General features: G+C 43.3%; 1 protein-coding gene across 1 annotated transcript in view; it reads left to right on the top strand.

Annotated features, from left to right (window-relative positions):
• Nucleotides 1–20,991, top strand: part of LOC127617585 (DNA nucleotidylexotransferase-like) — a 144,573-nt gene that overhangs the window by 74,721 nt on the left and 48,861 nt on the right. Inside the window, exons 9-10 of the mRNA XM_052089569.1 lie at nt 2,841–3,101; nt 8,430–8,513. Of these exons, the coding sequence (XP_051945529.1) occupies nt 2,841–3,101; nt 8,430–8,513 (345 nt within the window). The remainder of the gene's footprint in view (nt 1–2,840; nt 3,102–8,429; nt 8,514–20,991) is intronic.

Raw genomic sequence — 20,991 nt, 5'->3', positions numbered from 1 at the left:
ATGAGTCGCCGCGTTATGCAGAACGGACCACAAAACGAAGCCACGATATGCAGAAAAGGACAGCGAACACCCCCTCCCCTCCCCTGCTCAACAGTTGGGTCAGTTGCCATGTAAAATCCCGGGCCGATTTCTCTTCCCATTCCAGCCCTGATTCCTATATATGTCGTTTAAGAGAGTGTTGTCCCTCCTTTGACCAAGTTGATCCAGGTATCATTCAGTGAGAAGCATTGCAGTCCATCTGGAAGCTTATGGCAGGTAATTTTGGTGAACTTCATCCTGAGCCAATTCTTCAGACAGTAGCTCATGTAGAATCTCATATCTTTGAGTTTGCATCAGTTCATACCCTGTGAAGTCTGTCTTAATAGACTGAAGTGAAGTCTGGCTGGCACATGCTGCAGTTGGTCATCATCACTCAGCGACACAGTGGGAGTCAGACATCAGGCAGGACCAGAGATGGATCTGGCAGGCTCTGGAAACTTCGGGATATAATTTCGAGGGTTAGACAGTGAAAGAAATAAAATAAAATTGGCATAGATGCCATTCACTTTAAACCAGGGTTAAATAATAAGGGAAGTGTTTTCGGTTCCGGCTGACCTAACTAAAGCAGCATAACTATGAATTAAGGACTAAATTAGTAGTCTATTCTACTATTACTATTAGTGTATTCCTGGCTGAATAGATGAGTCTTTAGTCTAGACTTGGACTGAGAGAGTGTGTCTTAGTCCCGAACACTGCTAAGAAGACTATTCCATAGTTTAGGAGCCAAATATGAAAATTATTTCCCTCCTTTTGTGGAAATTGATATTCTCTGTATTGTTAACCGGCTGGAGTTTTGCGATCGTAGTGAGCGTGATGGATTATTGCGTGATAGAAGGTCACTTAAGTACTGCGGAGCTAGACCATTAAAAGCTTTGTAAGTTATTAACAGAGTTTAACAGAGTTTTAAGCTAGCCAAAGTAACAGCGATGCAATGGGGCTGATATGGTCATATTTCTTGGTTCTAGTTAGCACTCCAGCTGCTACATTTTTAAGAGTTTATTTAGTAAACCTGCAAGACATGCACCTAGTAATGCATTACAATAATCTAGTCTTGAGGTCATGAACACATTAATTAGTGTTTCGGCATCAGAAATAGATAGCATGTGTCGTAACTTAACAGTATTTCTGAGTTGGAAGTATTCAGTCCTACAAATATTGGACATTTGTTTTTTAAAGTTAAGTTTGCTATCTAATACGTATAACACTTTTTGCTGTAGAAGTTGATGTTACAGTACATCCATTAAGTGTCAGATTATATTTTAGCGTCTTATTTTTTGAGGGTTTTGTTCCAATAATTAGTACTTCTGTTTTAATCGGATTGAGTAGAATGAAATTTCTAGCCATCCACTCTTTCATATCATTTATGCACTCAGTTAATTTGGAAAATTGTGAAATTTCATCAGGTTTTGAAGAAATATAAAGTTGGGTATCGTCGGCATAACAGTGAAAACGAATTCCACGATTCCTGACAATATCTCCCAGGGAAAGCATGTATAGAGAGAAAAGCAGATGCCTTAAAACTGATCCCTGTGGCACTCCATACTTTAATTTGATCTGACAGTTTCTCATTTACACAGACAAAGTGGTAGCGGTCTGCTAAATAGGACATAAACCAATCTAATTCTGTCCACAAATGCCAACATAATTCTCAAGCCTATCCAAGAGAATGTTGTGATCTATCGTGTCAAATGCAACACTAAGATCTAAAGGCACTAGAAGAGAAATGAAGCCGCGATCAGACGATCAAGTCATTTGTAACTGATAAGTGCAGTCTCTGTACTGTGATGAGGCCTAAATCCTGAAATTCTTCATATATACTATTTCTCTGTAAAAATAAACATAGTTGGAGGACACTACCTTTTCTAGTATTTTCGACATAAATGGTAGATTGGAAATTGGTCTATAATTAGCCAATATTCCTAGATCAAGCTGTGGTTTCTTGATAGGCAGTTTGATAACTGCCAGTTTAAAGTTTCTTAAAACATACCCTTAGGATAATGAGGAGTTAATAATATTAAGAAGAGGCTCTGAAATGACAGGAAACACCTCTTTTAGGAGTTTATTCAGTATTGGATCTAACATACATGTTGTTGATTTTGATGTTTTGATCATTTTTGTTAGCTCATCCTGACCTAGAACAGCGAAGGATTGAAGTTGCTCGTAGGGAATCATTTTAGTCTTCTGGGGTGCTGTGGCAGATGGATGTGTAATATCAATTTTGTTTCTTATCAATAAAGAAATTCATAAAGCCATTACTACTATGCTACGATGGAATATCTGGTACAATCAAAGTTTTATTTCTAGACAATTTAGCCACAGTATTGAATAAACATTTAGGATCATTGTGGTTATTTTCCATGAGTTTGCTCAAATATGCAGACCTGGCAGAATTTAGAGCCCATCTGTATTTATAGACACTAGCCTTCCATGTATCGTGAAATACCTTGATATAATCATTTTCCATTTTCCAAGCTGCTCTCTTGAGAGTATGAGTGTGATCATTGACCATGGTGCAGGATTTTTGTGAGGAGTTCATAGTCATTATAGGGCACATTTCTGAGTTTGTTTAAACCACTTATTGTATTTTTTGGGATAATCTTTATGTGTTTAAATGTATGTAGTACTATAGTAAGTATGTAGTGTACAGTTTATACTTCAAAGAATGCAGTAGGCATGTCATACACCTCCATTCTGTTCATAGCTAGTGACAAACAACCTATTAAATTAACAATAGAGCCTTCACAAAACATAAAATCTGCATAAAATGAGCATGTCTTCATATTTTTCTCCCTCTCAATCAGAGCATCCTGCTGTACTCTGACTTCCAGGAGTCGACTTTTGACCTCCGGCAGCGGCCCAATCATCAGTTTGAGGCAATGGATAATTTCCAGAAGTGCTTCCTGATATTAAAGCTGAAGAGAGATCAGGTGACTGACATCAGAGATGGTGATGAGGTCAGAGATCGGGGTCAGTGTCGGGACTGGAGGGCCGTGAGAGTTGACCTGGTGGCCCCTCCAATTGAACGCTATGCGTTCGCTCTTCTGGGATGGACGGGATCCGCGGTAAGAATCACCCAACTGCAATAAAATTTCAAGTGAAGGTTCAGTATTACAATGAAGAAGCAAAAGGCAAAAAAGCCAAAATGTTCTGCCAAAATAAAAGCCAAAATGTTTTAAAGGTCAGTAATTTTGTTGTGTAAGTAGTGCGAGTAGTATGTTTACACTGACAGTACAACAACAACAAAAAAGTGTGCTATGAGTAACAGCTGATGCATTTCTTCAACCGTTAAAACAGAGAGTGGCATGGACACTTGATGCATTCAGCATTTACAACTTGCCATATGTAGCAGAAGAGGCAGTTTAATGGCCGCAATGCTGATCTAGCAAAACAAATGTAAATAATGGGGGCCTGGTTAGCTCAGCGAGTAAAGACGTTGACTACCACACCTGGAGTCGTGAGTTTGAATCCAGGGCGTGCCGAGTGACACCAGTCAGGTCTCCTAAGCAACCAAATTGGCCCGGTTGCTAGGAAGGGTAGAGTCACATGGGATGACCTCCTCGTGGTCGCTATAATGTGGTTCTCGCTCTCAGTGGGGCGCGTGGTGAGTTGTGCGTGGATGCTGCAGAGAATAGCGGGAAGCCTCCACACACACTATGTCTCTGTGGTAACGCGCTCAACAAGCCACGTGATAAGATGCACGGATTGACGTCTCAGACACGGAGGCAACTGAAGGACTTAGAGTGCATTGGGGTGGCTGTGGCTCAGTTGGTAGAGCGGGTCGGCCACTAATTGCAGGGTTGGTGGTTCGATTCCCGGCCCACACGACTCCACATGCCAAAGTGTCCTTGGGCAAGACACTGAACCCCAAGTTGCTCCCAATGGCAGGCTAGCACCTTACATAGCAGCTCTGCCGCCATTGGTGTATGAGTGTGAATGTGTGAATGGGTGAATGAGATGCAGTGTAAAGCGCTTTGAATACCATTAAGGCTTAAAAAGGTGCAGATCATTTACCATTGGGAATTGGGCATACCAAATTGGGGGGAGAAAAAGTGGAGAAAATAAAAAACATTTAAAAAACCCATTTGTAAATAATGGAAAATGTAGCAACTAGCGAAACTTTAGTGAAGACAGCACTTTAGAAATGTAAGCTGAATACTTTACCATCACCCCATGCTGTGCAAATATATGTACATTGTTTGAGAGACAAGTGTTGAACTGAGGATGGCTAATGCGCTAAAGCTAGCGGCAACACATTGCATTTGTTTGAAACACCACTTCCATCAGCCATCGGCTGTTAAACGGCGAGAGCTTCGTGTAGTTAAAAAAAAGAGTTAAATGTTCCATTTGGGATGATAATACACTTTTAAAATTCATACACTACAAGGCTGAGTGAGTGCATAGTGTTTATTGTAAGTGCATAGTGTATAGTGTGTCATTTGGGACACAGCTATCAGCTTTTGTCACTCAAATTGATGGGTTTATAGTACATCTACTGTAAAAGAATTGTACCACCATTGATATATACAGTAATGTGCAAAGGTTTTAGGCACTATAGTGAGGATTTCTTCAAAACTAATGCCATAAATAGTTTTTATTTATCAAGTAACATCATACAAAGTCTAGTAAACATAAAAAAGCTACATTAAAATTTGGTGTGACCACCTTTACCTTTAAATCATCGCAGATTCTCCTAGAAACACCTGGACACTGTTTTACTTGGTTGTTGTCAGATCGGATGTTCAAGCTTCTTGGAGAACTCAACTGCTTTTGTCTCTATCAAGTGTGCTGCACAAGCCCTCAAAAGTGAAGCCAAAACGTCTCGATCACCCCCCTGGTGACTGGTCCTAGTATAGGTCATAAACCCCGCCTCCCCATATTATTCAACGGGACGTGAGACCAACTAAACAATTAAATTACACTTCACATATCTTTTTTCCAAAGATAGTTTCTGTCATTTACTGTCGTTTCTATCACGTTGATGTCATTTCAAGAGTTTGTTTTCAAAATAAGTTTGTTTTTAGTTATTTGATGCTATAAAAACGCTGCTGTGACATCATGATTGACAGCTGTGATTGACAGGTTCTCTGAGCGAAGTAGTCACTGAAGCACCAACTGACTTTTTTTCGGGATCTTCGGAGGACTGAGGAGATCGGAGCTTTAAATTTAATATCTAAATTTCTATAATTAATTATTTCACACCGTCATAAGTCAAAAGTCAAAAGGGGCGTGTGCTTGTGATTGATTCAGCGAGAGTGAGGGCGGGGCCTTGAGTTCGCGGCTTTACTTCCTGCTCACTACTGCGCAGGTCTGGTCCCGAAATCGCAACTGCGCAGACTCAAGTCCCAAGATGTCAGCGCCATATCGGGACACTGGCGGCTTCAGTTCTCACCAATGGAATAGAGCGAAGGGGTGGCATCCATCTTTTTTTACAGTCTATGGTCTCTATATGTAATCCCAGACTGACTCGATGTTCAAAGGGGGTCTCTGTGGGGGTCATGACATCTGTTGCCAGGCTTCCTTTTCTTCTATTCAAATCTATTTGCCAAAGGAATGTTTGGGAGTCTAAAATGTATATGTCCTAATCACACACTAAAGCTAAAGATATAAATAACTATTTTGTGAAACATCTTATGTGTCTAAGACTTTTGCACAGTACTGTATGTGATGCTCTTTCTAAATGAAATGCAACTATGGAAGCTTGTATTCAGTGTGTAAATACTTATTCCACTTAGAGACCTGTTTTACATCTCTGTGCTAATATCTCCAGGTGCAAGCAACAGAGCAAGCTAGACTGAGTTTAGAAGCACCTGTGAAACACAGTAACCCACTTCTCTTTGCCCAACACACCTCATTTATTGCGTTTCTGTCCATGAACGTCCCTCATGCAGAGCCGAAAGACTTTAGGGAGCGTGCAGAGTCAGATACAGTTTGACTGGAGCTGTTTATAGATGATCCCTAACCTGAGGTCAGAGCACTGATGCATCCATTCTTCTGACAGGCCACGTTCATGTGGACGCTCAACCCGTCAGCTGTAATTACATTCCTCCACAGGCCGCTATCCCATGATGCATTTCTGCTCCCACTGCGTCTGTATGATCGGTGCTGCGTTACTACACTCGCTTATGGACAATGAAGAAAGATAGACACTTCACAAAATCATTCACTTCATCAGTATTTTGTCTAAATGCTAATTATATCCTCAGAATAACATGCATTTATTTGAGAGGCAACTAGTCTTAATGCAGAGTTTTGCTTTTCAACATGTATCTTTTTTTAAAGGATGCTTTGATATTTTTACTGTAAAACTAGACAAAACGTCTGTTTAAAGCAGAAGTTTCTGAGTCATATTATAATTAACCATACCAATGAATTAGAAGATCAGAACACTATAAATGTCATTTATGCATTCGTTTGTTTATTGATTTACTTTGTCCTCATGTGCTCTGTAGTTGCATTGCTGTTTTGGGTATTTCATGGCATCCAACAGCATTTGTTTAAGCCAAAGTATTCGTGACCTAAAGCAGCTTATAATGACAAAAAAACATTAAAACTACTGTATGTTTGAAGAGCTTAATAGAGCAGCGTTTAAATAGGTCTGCTGGCCCTGATAAAACTCTCTGAGGAGATTTGTGCTGCTTAATACAAAACAACAGCAGGATGCTGCATCAATAGAGTTCAGAGTTCAGATCTGTTCTAAATCTCATACAACCAACTAATAACAAACTCCATAAAATTACTTTTCATTGCTCTGGCTAACTCTGTACAGTCATAATTCTTAATATATTTGTATAGTATGTGTACAACCAGGGATTAACCGCCTGTAAAGGGAATAATGGAAAGGAGGAGGCGAGAAAAAGAAAAAGACAAACACACAAAGGTGTCGGACAGCTGTCCGTAAATCTCTCTCTCTGTCGCACTGCCGTCTCCAGTCAGCTTTTATCCCTCTCTGAGGCTTAATTAGCCTGATTATGGGCCGGGTGTGCGGAATCACGACCCGGCCCCGCCCTCCGCCCTGTTACATTCCTCTCTCGTCCTCTCAGGGCCGGTATGACGTACACCCCCCACCCCATTTCCCTGGGGAGGGGCGTGCTTTCCGCCCTGTCTGCCGGCAGGTTATCCCCGTCTACCTGGATGAGGGAGGGAAACCCAAAAAAATGTGGCACCTACACACCGTAATGGTGATCGTGCTAAATTAACAAAAGATTTTAAAAAGAAAGCGGCATTGGGAGAGCGAGAGGAGAAAAACGTTCTCACCGGTTCTCTGATACGCCGTAGCTTGTTCCTCGGCCACTCCTCCACCCTCTAGCGGAATGACAGCCGTGCCTCCCCGGGTGGATCGGAGGCAGTCCTCCGGCCCCTGGCGGACGGAACACCCCACCACGTTTTTGGTGGACGGTAGGGGTCTCCCCTGCCCCTGGCAGCGATTACCGCTCCAGGCGGTTGGTTGGGAGCCCCTCCTCCCCTCGCGGTCGGAGGCTGTTCCTCCACTTCCAGGCGGCCAGGCTCCTCCGGCGGATGGCGGCGGCTACTCCTTTCGTGTGGATGGCAGCGGAGAGAACTCCACTACGGCACATCCCTCCCCCTTCCCGGATTTCGGCACCAGCGTAAAGGGGGTTAAAGGGAAAGGAGGAGGCGATAACTGGCTTGAGAATATAAATAATATTTTAATACGAAACTCCAACAAAAAGACAAACACACAAAGATGTCGGACAGCTGCCCGTAAATCTCTCTCTGTCCCACTGCCGTCTCCAGTCGGCCTTTATCCCTCTCTGAGGCTTGATTAGCCTGATTAGGGGCCGGGTATGTAGCATCACGACCCGGCCCCGCCCTCCGCCCTGCCACTCCGTGCAAGTGCAACACTCTATCAGATGAGCTGCCACACAATTTGATCCCACTTGAACAAGCTTGTAAATATAGTTGATTATGTAATGCAAACTTTAAAATGATTCATGCACTATAGCAGCAGTGTTCAGATGGCATAAGATAACATTGTGTGAGGAACAGAGCGAAAAGTAAATGTTTATGAACTGATAATCTTCTGCTTTACATGTACACTTTGTGTGAAAGTGAATAAAAGGAGTGGTGGTGGCGTAGTGGGCTAAAGCACATAACTGGTAATCAGAAGGTTGCTGGTTCAATCCCCACAGTCACCACCATTGTGTCCTTGAGTAAGACACTTAACTCCAGGTTGCTCCAGGGGGATTGTCCCTGTAATAAGTGCTCTGTAAGTCACTTTGGATAAAAGCGTCTGCCAAATGCATAAATGTAAATGTAAAAGTCGCTGTCGTAGCGCTGTTGTAGCGCCTAGTATATAGCATGGTATATTTTTTTTTATAAGTGAACCATCTGAGCTGCTATTAAGTGTCGAATCTTCAACATTCTTGTTCCAGCTGTTTGGAAGAGATCTAAGACGATTCGCCAGACTGGAGCGAGGAAAACTGTTGGACAATCACGCGCTGTATGACAAAGCAACGGTACGACCGCACACACGCTCACACCTCTTTACGACCACAGCAGACACTCCTCTTAAAAGAACGAAGGTAAATGCTACCCTTTGCATTAACACTGACATTTCACATGGTCTACAGGAAGCGCTGTGTCATTTGTGTGCATGCACATGTGAATTTGAGGATAAAACATGCATGAAAATGTTCAGCAGTGTTGCTGTGACAGCTAAATGTGTGCGTTTTTAGTTTTTAACTTCGGCACATTTAGCACTGTGGATTTCTAGAAAGTCTTGTTAAAACCTTTTGCACACTTACTAGTTGATCTACGGGGAGCAAAGAGTTTATCTAGGCCTATATGAATATGTAGAGCCAATTATTGTAAATCTTAATTTGTTTAAAGCTTATAAAAAGGACTAGAGTATTTTTACCTCATCCAGAAATACACAGTACGATATGTGATGGGCTTTTGATCAAATACTATCCTTACGAATTAACCCAGTTCCTTTCCTATTTTATTCCTATTCCTATATGTGCAGATTTTTTATCATATAGTATTAAGATCTGGTGGTTTCTACATTGTTAAAACATTGTTTTGGTAATTGTGTTACCTGATAAAATACACACCTCTGGAGAATGGCAAGTAACAGCTGATTGAAAAATAATTTTGCACTGAGGTGCAAATTAACTGCTGGGTGCAATTGATTTGCCTGTTCCAGCTTTAAATGTATTGCCTGTTCCTGGACAATAACTAATCAACCGTTTGTTCCCATCGGGCCAACAGGCAATGGGTTTGGGCTTAGTTATGGCACTCGCCTCATATTAACATGCATTGATTTTCCTACAAATTTTACAGAACGCAGCAATCCGTCAAAGCCTCCCGCAATGGTCACAGTGGCAGTGCAGCAGCGGGCATGCTGACAGGCCGGGCACCTCAGGAGAGTATCACCAAAGAGCCAGCGTTAATATAATGCATCCTGTCATAACTGTCGCGTGTGATGCCGCTCGTGCGATAGAAACACTTCGATCACTCAATTTCGGAGTCAGACGGCGGGACTGGGAGTTTGATAAATGCTGGAGTCTGTAGCCGCTGTCATTTCTCTTTGCTTACTTTTCTTCTTTGTTTTATTGGCTCATGCAAATGTTTTCTCACTGTAAGGCCGACACAGCACAATGCATAGTTACTTTAGTGCATTGGGATTGAGTAGGAATCACATTTGGAATTTCAAATCAAATTATACATTAGGAAACTGCATTCCTATGTTTCCTCCAAACTAAACAAACAAATAAACTAGTCAAATTGAATTGCTAAAATGTTGGGTTTCAAAGCTCAAGTGACTTAGAAAGTAAGGAGGGGTGTAGAAAGAAATTATACTTCAGTGAAAGTATGGATACTGCATGAAAGTTAAAAGCCTAAAACATACTTGAGTGAAAGTAAAAATTGTACTTAAGTATTACAAAAGTAAAAAGTAACTTTTTTCCTAGCTGGAATGAAATCAAGAGAGCAGAGAAGATGTTCGATTGGTTTAAGTCACCTTCTTACAGTCTCTGACGACTGTCATATTTTTCCCTGAGTGGCATTCGCTTTCATACAAATCACCAGGAAAACGGCGGATTATCAGTTCATAAACACTTTAATACATGCATTGCATGATAGCTCAACTGATAGAGCGTTGCATATGCAATGCTAAAGCACTGGGAGTCCTGAAGATCACGCGAGTGTCATAAAAGCATCACAAAGTGACGTGGTTACTTCAGAAATTGTGCTTTCATCTCACATTTGCTTTTTATGACACATCGGTTAGGTTTAGGTTTAAGCTTTAACTGTGTTACATTGGTGCCAAAGCCCGGGAAGGAGGAGGTATGCCCGTCGCAGAGTCCTCGACACTGCCGTCCACCCTGGGGAGCGCCGCTGCCATCTGCCGGGTGACGTAGTAGCCCGACCGCCCGGATGCGGGGAACGGCCGTCGTCCGCGGGGCAAGTGGGGACTGGATACCCCGACCACCTGGAGCGAGTCACATTTGCTTTTTATGACACTATCGGTTAGGTTTAGGTTTAAGGTTTAGGGTTGGGAGGTCGGTTTTGTTGATTTAAATCTTGATCTGTTCCGGTGAACATTTCACTGGCTTTTAGCGCCACACAGTGGACATTTCACTTCCAAATTGCCCTGAGACGTGTAAATGTTGCCACAGTCATGCAATGTTCATTGGTAGAAGGCACTGACGAATTGCGATGTAAGAGCAATTGTGCTTATGGCGATTAATTGTCAAACAAATAATTTTTCTTATTATATTTTGCAATAGTAAAATGTTTCTTTCCTAATTTCTTCACTTTCATTTTATTTTAATACTATGATTAATATAGAAGATAGAAATTGAGATGAAAAATTCTCTAAAATATATAATAGGCCTTTTGATAGTTTATTAAAACATTTTCTTCCTTCGGTGTTAAAGAGATGTCATTTTAATGTCTTTTTTTTCTTTCCTAAAAAATACACAAGACTTGTGTATGGGTCAAATGCACAGAAAAGGATTGTTGCAGTTGATGGACAGTGTGTGTAACCTCCCCTGAAACTCCCTTCCTCATCTGTGAACATGGGCATGCATAGTCCCGGCCCCACCCTACTCCTCGTCACAACTTATTATGCGCGTAAACGTTTTCTTTTGGCTCGTTCCGTGTATTTTGCGACCAAAGACGAGATCCACGCACCACATTTACATTTTATGTCTCTTTGAATATCCCTTCGGTTGTTTGCAGTCAACTGGTGATTAAAAAGGTAAAAATAAACATCAATACGTTATTGTTTAGGATAGTAACACGTTGCACCGATAAGGTAAAGACAACTGCAGCTTCTCTCTCGTTAATGTTCATTCAACCATAAACACATGCTCACTGAGCTGCCGTTCTCTTAAAGAGACAGTTCCAATTTAGTGCTGTGATCCATATCAAGTCAAGTCAAGTCAAGTGGTTTTTATTGTCGTTTCAACCATATACAGTTAGTACAGTACACAGCAAAACGAGACAACGTTCCTCCAGGACCATGGTGCTACATAAAAACAACAAAGGACCAACATAGGACCACATGAGACTACACAACGAAATAAAATACCTATATAAACTACCTATATAAAGTGCACGTGCAAACATGTGCAAAAAGTACGGGACAGTACAACAAATTACTGACAATGAACAGGACAATAGACAGTGCAGCGCCGACCAGTACTCAGTAGTGCAAAAAGATGACAGTTTCTAAAAATGTAAACATAACATACTATGAGATAATGTTCTATGCACATAGCAGTTATTGAGGTAGCAGACAGTTATAAAGTGACAGTTATTAAAGTGCAACTCAGGACACGTGTGTGTCAAACCAGTCTCTGAGTATTGAGAAGTCTGATGGCTTGGGGAAGAAGCTGTTACACAGTCTGGTCGTGAGGGCCCGAATGCTTCGGTACCTCTTGCCAGACGGGAGGAGGGTAAAGAGTTTGTGTGAGGGGTGTGTGGGGTCGTCCACAATGCTGGTTGCTTTATGGATACAGTGTTTTTTGTAAATGTCTTTGATGGAGGGAAGAGAGACCCCAATGATCTTCTCAGCTGTCCTCACTATCCTCTGCAGGGCTTTGTGGTCCTAAACGGTGCAAGTCCCAAACCAGGCAGTGATGCAGCTGCTCAGGATGCTCTCAATAGTCCCTCTATAGAATGTAGTGAGGATGGGGGTGGGAGATGTGCTTTCCTCAGCCTTCGAAGAAAGTAGAGACGCTGCTGGGCTTTCTTGGTGATAGAGCTGGTGTTGAGGGACCAGGTGAGGTTCTCCGCCAGGTGAACACCAAGAAATTTGGTGCTCTTGACGATCTCCACAGAGGAGCCGTCGATGTTCAGCGCAGTGTGTTCACCTTGTGCTCTCCTAAAGTCAACAACCATCTCTTTTGTTTTGTCGACATTCAGGGACAGGTTGTTGGCTCTACACCAGTTCGTCAGCCGCTGCACCTCCTCTCTGTATGCTGACTCGTTGTTCTTGCTGATGAGACCCACCACGGTCGTGGTCATCGGCGAACTTGATGATGTGATTCGAGCTGTGCATTGCTGCACAGTCGTGAGTCAGCAGAGTGAACAGCAGTGGACTGAGCACACAGCCCTGGGGGCCCCAGTGCTCAGTGTGGTGGTGGTGGAGATGCTGTTCCCGATCCGGACTGACTGAGGTCTCCCAGTCAGGAAGTCCAGGATCCAGTTGCAGAGGGAGGTGTCCAGGCCCAGCAGGTTCAGCTTTCCAATCAGGTGCTGGGGAATGATTGTGTTGAATGCTGAGCTGAAATCTATGAACAGCATTCGAACGTATGAGTCCTTATTGTCTAGGTGGGTGAGGACCAGATGGAGGGTTGTGGTGATGGCATCGTCCGCTGAACGGTTTGAACGACACGCAAACTGCAGTGGGTCTAGTGAGGGGGCAGCTGGGTCTTAATCTGCCTCATGACGAGCCTCTCGAAGCACTTCATGATGATGGGTGTAAGTGCGACGGGACGGTAGTCGTTGAGGCAGGACACTGAAGACTTCTTTGGCATGGGGATGATGGTGGTGGCCTTGAAGCACGTTGGAACAACGGCGCTGCTCAGAGAGATGTTGAAGATGTCGGTAAGAACATCTGCTAGCTGGTCTGCACATCCTCTGAGCACTCTGCCAGGAATGTTGTCTGGTCCAGCAGCCTTCCGTGGGTTGACTCTACGTAGAGTTTTCCTCACATCTGCCGTGGTAAGACAGAGCACCTGGTCGTTGGGAGGAGGGGTGGACTTCCTCGCCATCACGTCGTTCTGCACTTCAAACCGAGCGTAGAAGTCGCTCAGCGCATCTGGAAGGGAGGCATCTTTGTCACAGGCAACTGATGTTGTCCTGTAGTTGGTGATGGCCTGGATGCCCTGCCACATCGCCGCGTGTCACCGCTGTCCTGGAAGTGACTGTGGATTCTCTGGGCGTGCGCGCGCTTTGCCTCTCTGATTGCCCGTGACAGTTTGGCCCTAGCTGTTCTTAGGGCTGCCTTATCGCCTGCTCTGAAGGCGGAGTCTCGGGACCTCAGCAGCGCGCGCACCTCCGCAGTCATCCACGGCTTCTGGTTGGAGCGTGTGGTGATGGTCTTGAGAAAGTGACATCATCAATGCACTTGCTGATGTAGCTGGTCACTGATGCTGTGTATTCCTCCAAGTTGGTAGAATCGCCATATGTTGCAGCCTCCCTGAACATGTGCCAGTCAGTACACTCAAAACAGTCCTGAAGAGCAGAGATGGCTCCTGCTGGCCAGGTTTTCACCTGCTTCTGAAGCGGTTTTGTGCGCCTGACGAGCGGTCTGTATGCTGGAATTAACATAACAGAGATGTGGTCTGAGTAGCCGAGGTGGGGCGGGCTCCGCCCGGCACGCCTGGGATGTTTGTGTAAACAAGATCAAGCTGCTCAGCCCTCTCATTGCAAAGTCCACATACTGATGGAATTTAGGGAGCACTGTCTTGAGATTTGCATGGTTGAAATCTCCGGCGACAATAAACAGTCCGTCGGGGTGAGCGCTCTGCAGTTCGCTCATAGCCCCATACAGTTCACAGAGCGCTTCCTTAGCGCTAGCTGGGGGAATGTAAACCCGGTTATGCAAACAGTGGTGAATTCCCGTGGTAGATAGAAAGGTCTGCATCTAACAGTCACAAGCTCCAACAGCGATGAACAGTAACTAGAGACTAACATAGAGTTCTTGCACCATTCGTGTTGATGTAAACACACAAGCCACCACCGCGAGTCTTACCGCAGAGAGCTGTATTTCTGTCGGCACGAAACGAGGCGAGCCCGCCTAGCTGAATGGCGGCATCCGGAACTCTGTCGCTGAGCCACGCCTCGCGGAAAACAAAGACGCAGCAGTCTCTAAACTCACGCCACGTAGCCTGCTGGAGTCGGATATAGTCCAGTTTATTGTCCAGGAGCAAACATTTGAGAGCAGGATAGATGGGAGAGCCGGCCGGCTAGGGTTTGTTTTAGCCTAGCATGGACCCCGCCCTCTTTCCGCTTCGCTCTCGCACACCGCTTACGACGCCCTCTCCCCGCCACCGGCATCAGGCGACGCCGAGGGCTGGAGGCCTGGTCTCCGCAAGCAAGCCGAGTACGCCGTAGCGCCTCCTGCAGGTCATCATGCAGCTTGGTTTTTGCATGATTCTTATATTTGAGTAGTGTCTGGCGATGGTAGACACGAACACTGGTTGCTCCGATGTCCATGTGTTGCAAAAGTCGGGCTTTTTTAACAAAAATAGCACCGTTGTGGATCCGGAGTGGCCGCTGCGTGCTACCGCGCCGCCATCTTGGATCATGGATCATATCAAAGTAAACTCAATGAAAATAAGAAAAGTGCATATATACGTACATATTTTTTTTAAATGTGTAAATATATTTACATTTATGCATTTGGCAGATGCTTTTATCCAAAGTGACTTACAGTGCACTTATTACAGGGACAATCCCCCCGGAGCAACCTGGAGTTAAGTGTCTTACTCAAGGACACAATGGTGGTGACTGTGGGGTTAGAACCAGCAACCTTCTGAGTACCAGATTACCAATTATGTGCTTTAGCCCACTACACCACCAGAAAACATTGTAAATAATAACTGTGTGTGTGTGTGAGTGTGAGAGAGAGAGTGTGTGTGTGTGTGTTTGTGTGTGAGTGTGTGTGTGTGCGTTTGTGTGTGATTGCGTGTGTGAGTGTGTTTGTGTGTGAGTGTGAGTGTGAGAGAGCGAGAGTGTGTGTTTGTGTTTGTGTGTGTGCATTTGTGTGTGATTGCATGTGTGAGTATATGTTTGAGTGTGTGTGTTTGTGTGTTTGTGTTTGTTTGTGTGAGTGTGTGTGTGTGTGTGTGTGATTGAGTGTGTGTGTGTGAGTTTGTGTGTGTGTGTGTGAGTGTGTGTGTGTGTGAGTGCGTGTGTGTGTGAGTGCATGTGTGTGAGTGTGTGTGTGTGTTTGTGTGTGTGTGTGAGTGTGTGTGTGAGAATGAGTGTGTGTGTTAGAGTGCGTGCGTGAATGTGAGAATGCGTGTGTGTGTTTGTGTGTGTGTGAGTGTGTGTGTGTGTGTGAGTGCATTTGTGAGTGTGTGTGTGTGTGTGAGAATGTGTGTGTGTGTTTGAGTACGTGCGTGTGTGTTTGTGTGTGTGTGTGTGAAGATGCCCCGTTCTCAGTTTGTTTAATATGTCTTTCAGTTTTCAGTTGCATCACACTTACATGTCGTCAAAAGTCTGGCAAGTAAAAACAAAAATGTACTAGCCAATGCCGATTCTTTCTCCAACATTTCCATAGAGGGTTTTGGTTCGTAACCCCAGAACAATATGTGCAACATATATACAGTTACATACGGTTAATGTGACTTTCAACTGAATGTCTCAAACAAAGCTGTCATTGTTTTTGTTTTTTCCTCCTGAACATTAGCATCTGCCGTTGTCTCAGTCCTCATGAACATGATTTTGTTTCCATCCAGACTAACACAACCACCCTATTCCAATATTTATCAGGCACACTGATCAATTGGAAGTCCACTCTGAAGGTCAGAAGCTTCAGTGAAAGCCCCATTAAAGCTCTAATCACACTAATGAAGATCAATGGAGTATCTCTCCTGCTAAACCACTGCTGTTTCTTTACTTCGTTGAGTCTTACTTTTGTTCTTCTGCCCAATGGTGCTAGAAGCCTGATGGGCACGTCGTCTTACACTTAATCAAGTGAGAGAACATAAAGCCGCTACCACGGCGATAATGATACTCATATCCTGGCAAAGTGTGCTAGTTATTTTCTGGCTCACTCATTCTTTTTCTACCCCTCTCTTTCTCTCTCACCCCCTTTCTGAGGGATAAATGTGTGCCGTCCTGTTTCTGACAAATGAGCCGGTATGAGTGCGGGGTGACGTAGTGGTTCTGCAAGGGCTAGCTAATCATCCGACGGCTTGAGTTGACAAGGTTACTCCGAGTTCTTTTGATCTCACCAACTTTGTTCAGTGATCTCCAGTACGTGCCGTTGTCACTTCTCGGAGTCATTAAGGGGAGGTAATAATGGAACATGCTCAGATTATACCAATTACATCGCAGCACTTATGCAAATTCGTCCAGTGCCTCTACTTCAGACGAAACAGCTTCAATAAGCTAGCAATTATCGACTAACAGGTTTGGATTGCACAGTAATATTTCTTGGCGTGTGGCGCTTTTAAAGGGCAAATCAAGACTCTGTTGTTAGTTTTAGTTATATTGAGGTTTTAAGATGGTGGTTTAGATTGGAAGACACAAAGTGAATATTTCAGGTTTAATCGATGGCATTACTGGCATATTACCACAAAAAATTATAAACAGAGGATTCCAAACTTTTTTAGAAACGTTCTGGGAACGTTGCAGGGAGGTTTTTGTGGGACAACCTAAAAAGAACGTATAGAGAACGTTCTCTAATGGTTATTCTTAGGTTGTCCCACAAAAACCTCCCTGCAACGTTCATAGAATGTTTCTTTTAGGTTATTAAAATAAAACCTTACCTTAAAATAACCATTAGAGAACGTTCTGTATATGTTCTTTTTAGGTTGTCCCACAAAAACCTCCCTGCAACGTTCCCAGAATGTTACTTTATCGTTATTAACATAAAACCTTAAAATAACCATTAGAGAACGTTCTGTATACGTTCTTTTTAGGTTGTCCCACAAAAACCTCCCTGCAACGTTCCCAGAACGTTTCTTTATCGTTATTAACATAAAACCTTAAAATAACCATTAGAGAACGTTCTGTATACGTTCATTTTAGGTTGTCCCACAAACATTCCCAGAACGTTTCTTTATCGTTATTAAAATAAAACCTTAAAATAACCATTAGAGAACGTTCTGTATAAGTTCATTTTAGGTCGTCCCACAAACGTTCCCAGAACGTTTCTTTATGGTTATTAAAATAAAACCTAAGAATAACCATTAGACAACGTTCTGTATACGTTCTTTATAAGTTGTCCCACAAAAACCTCCCTGCAACGTTCCCAGAACGTTTCTTTATGGTTATTAAAATAAAACCTTAAAATAACCATTAGAGAATGTTCTGTATACGTTCTTTTTAGGTTGTCCCACAAAAACCTCCCTGCAACGTTCCCAGAACGTTTCTTTATCGTTATTAACATAAAACCTTAAAATAACCATTAGAGAACGTTCTGTATACGTTCTTTTTAGGTTGTCCCACAAAAACCTCCCTGCAACGTTCCCAGAACGTTTCTTTATGGTTATTAAAATAAAACCTTAAAATAACCATTAGAGAATGTTCTGTATACGTTCTTTTTAGGTAGTCCCACAAAAACCTCCCTGCAATGTTCCCACAATGTTACTTTATGGTTATTAAAATAAACCCCTTACTCCTTTAAAAATATTTTTAGGTAACGAAACATTATATTTATATTTTTTAGGAAATTGTGAAGCCACAGATACATTGACATGGTTGAAGTTGTATTTTCTGTCGTATTTTGTTGTTTTCTTTTTATTCGCCAAACAACAGACAACATCTGGTATTATCCGCCTTTGTTTTGAAAATTTGACAGAAATATTTAGGCACGTAACCTCTTTACTCTCTTCACTGTACCCGTTCGGGAAATTATTAAAATTAAAAAACTGTAAAACTTGTGTCTATACTTTTGTAACAGTGAGTATTTTAACGTTTACGGATTAAACCCCATTGACTTCCATTGGAAGTGCCACACTGCAACACAGATTTTGGCTTTTTTCAAGAAAAGGAGGGACGAGTCGAAGTTAACTTTTATTGTAATCAACATTAAGCCAAAAATGCTTCCGATTGAGCTGAACTTCCATTAAACACGAAATATTCCTTTCCAAATATACAACTGTTGCAATGACATTAATTGAGCACAATAAGGTGTCAAACCAAATTTTATTCAGTTTGGCGGAAGAAAACACAAGCACACTTTTCAAGCAAAACATTTCGCAAAGGCCCCATTTATACCTATTATATGGAGTGGTGGTGGTGTAGTGGGCTAAAGCACATAACTGGTAAACTGGTAATCAGAAGGTTGCTGGTTTGATCCCCACAGTCACCACCATTGTGTCCTTGAGCAAGGCACTTAACTCCAGGTTGCTCCGGGGGGATTGTCCCTGTAATAAGTGCACTGTAAGTCACTTTGGATAAAAGCATCTGCCAAATGCATAAATGTAAATGTAAAATGTTATTAAGATGCATTTTGGGTGATGCATTTGAAACTGGATGACAATACAGATATGTGTAAACAGTAAATAAACGATAAGCATCTGAAGCTCAGTTAATACAGGTACTCCACTAAAATAACGTTTAATTCCACACAAAGCGTCATGTTTGTTCCTAGTAATATACTGACATAGTGATTGATGTGTGTATGTATATTGTAACTGGAGATTTAGCTTTCAAAATGAAGACAAAATGAAGTTTTCTGACACTTCTTTTAATTGTGATAAACTACTGTAAATGCTACTTTAAGCCACGTGGGTAAAAGTAACCGCAAACATTTCTCAGACAAGTGAAGTTCGTTCTGATGCACTGAACTGTTGCTTGTTGTGCTATTTTTGATGACTGTAAAATCCTGTTTACCAAAGTGAATGATGAAAGAAACACAACAGAAGCCTAAATGAATGCGTCGACAATGAATATGATAAGCTTTTGCCTTACGCCTCGTTAAGTGTGACTGCTGCCTTTCCCCTTGATGGGTGTATAAGTGACGTTATCATAGAACAGACACGCCCACCGCCATGCAGCCATGAAACCTGGCCTTAAAGGGACAGTTCACCCAAAAATGAAGATTTTCTCATTATTTACTCACCCTCATGATATCCCAGGTGTGCATGACTTTCTTTCTTCAGCAGAACACAAATAAAGAAATGCAGAAACTATCTCAGCTCAGTAGGTCCTTATAATGCAAGTGGATGGTGATTTGACTTTTGAAGCTCCAAAAATCACAGACAGTCAGCATAAACATCATTGATATGACCCTAGCGGTTAAATTGACGTCTTCTAAAGCAATACGATCCCTTTTGGTCCTATAAAAGGATTTTTTGAACTATAATCCAACACTTCAGGTAATCTTCACAAGAGGATGGAGATCACGCAGTCTCTCATGTGACGTATAGACGTTGCCATGTTACAGACGTAATCTTTCGTTTTCCTGTCGGTTGAGACATTCAGGATAAGCACACAAACACACCATTGTCATACACACCTGGGTGAACTATCCCTTTTAAGTCTGCTTACCACAAACTGATTAATCACACACACTCATACCTGGCTTTGACTAATTACCTTAGTACAGAAAACACACACTCACATGTACGCACATACACACACACACTCTCACACACACAACAACCGCCATTCGCCACTAAGTTGCGGTGACGTCACCACGACGCTTGTGTCAGGCTATGTGCACGTTAAGGCCACGTGAAGTGTCGAACGCCCGCTGGCAGAAGGTCACGGGACAGATCCAACAGGTAACACGGGTCGACTGACTGAGATGACTGGCTGAAGCACCACCTGTGCCCCCTACTGTGCCACCTTGCTGTGCTTTAGTAACCCGGCGCTGTGCTCATTGTTGTGCGCATCGCTCCTCTGTCCTCTGTTGTTGTTGGAGGGCGACTGCCTCCAACTGGCCGGTAGCGTCCTTCACGAGCCTCCTCCAAAGAGGCCGATCTTGACACCGCTGGTACCAGTCATCGGCAAGTCCACTCAGCTCCACATCCTCCTGTACCACATCACTCCATCTCCACTCCAGCCCGTGCTGCCTCGCTTAGCCCCCTCTATCCGGCCGAACAAAAGCTGTTGAGGCATGTGGTAGCCGGGCATGCGGCCTACATGCCGGAGGAGCTCACCGATGGGACTTTGTCCACATCTTTCAAAGATTTGTGAGCTCCTCACACAATCCAGCCTGGTTAAACCCAGGATGGATTTTAGGCAGGCCAGCCTAAATGTTTCTAACCGGCAAAGATGTTCCATTAAGAGGGTCCACGTTTTGCAAGCGTAGAGAAGGGAGGGAATGACCGTGGCTGAGAATACCTGAAGCTTCGTGCGGAGCGACAAACCGGGTAGCTTCCAAACAGCGTTACGCAACCGATGAAAAGATAATGCCGCTCGACTGATTCGGAGTGAGACCTCTGCTGTCAAACCGGAGCTGGTCATAAGCGCACTGCCCAGGTATGGAAAACACTCCACTCTCTCCACAACTTCCCCATCACCAATTGGGAGCTTTGGGGGTGGAGTGTCCGATGGTACATAATACCCAGGCAGGAGCTTAATTTTGGTTGGGCTGATGGTAAGGCCCCATCTCTTGGTGGCAAGCTCCAGGTTCATCAGCAGCGCCTCCAACTCCTCCTCTGAGTGAGCAGCAATCACCAGATCATCAGCATACATAATGGGGTTGACCAATAGGGAGCCATCCCTTGCCCGCACCCGGGCATCAATCAACCTCCCATTATATCTGTACCAGATGGAAAATCCTCCGGTACAGCCATC

Source organism: Xyrauchen texanus, chromosome 24 (genome assembly GCF_025860055.1).
Source record: "Xyrauchen texanus isolate HMW12.3.18 chromosome 24, RBS_HiC_50CHRs, whole genome shotgun sequence".
In the NCBI taxonomy this organism is placed as follows: domain Eukaryota; kingdom Metazoa; phylum Chordata; class Actinopteri; order Cypriniformes; family Catostomidae; genus Xyrauchen; species Xyrauchen texanus.
This window is presented reverse-complemented; position numbering and strand designations above follow the sequence as displayed.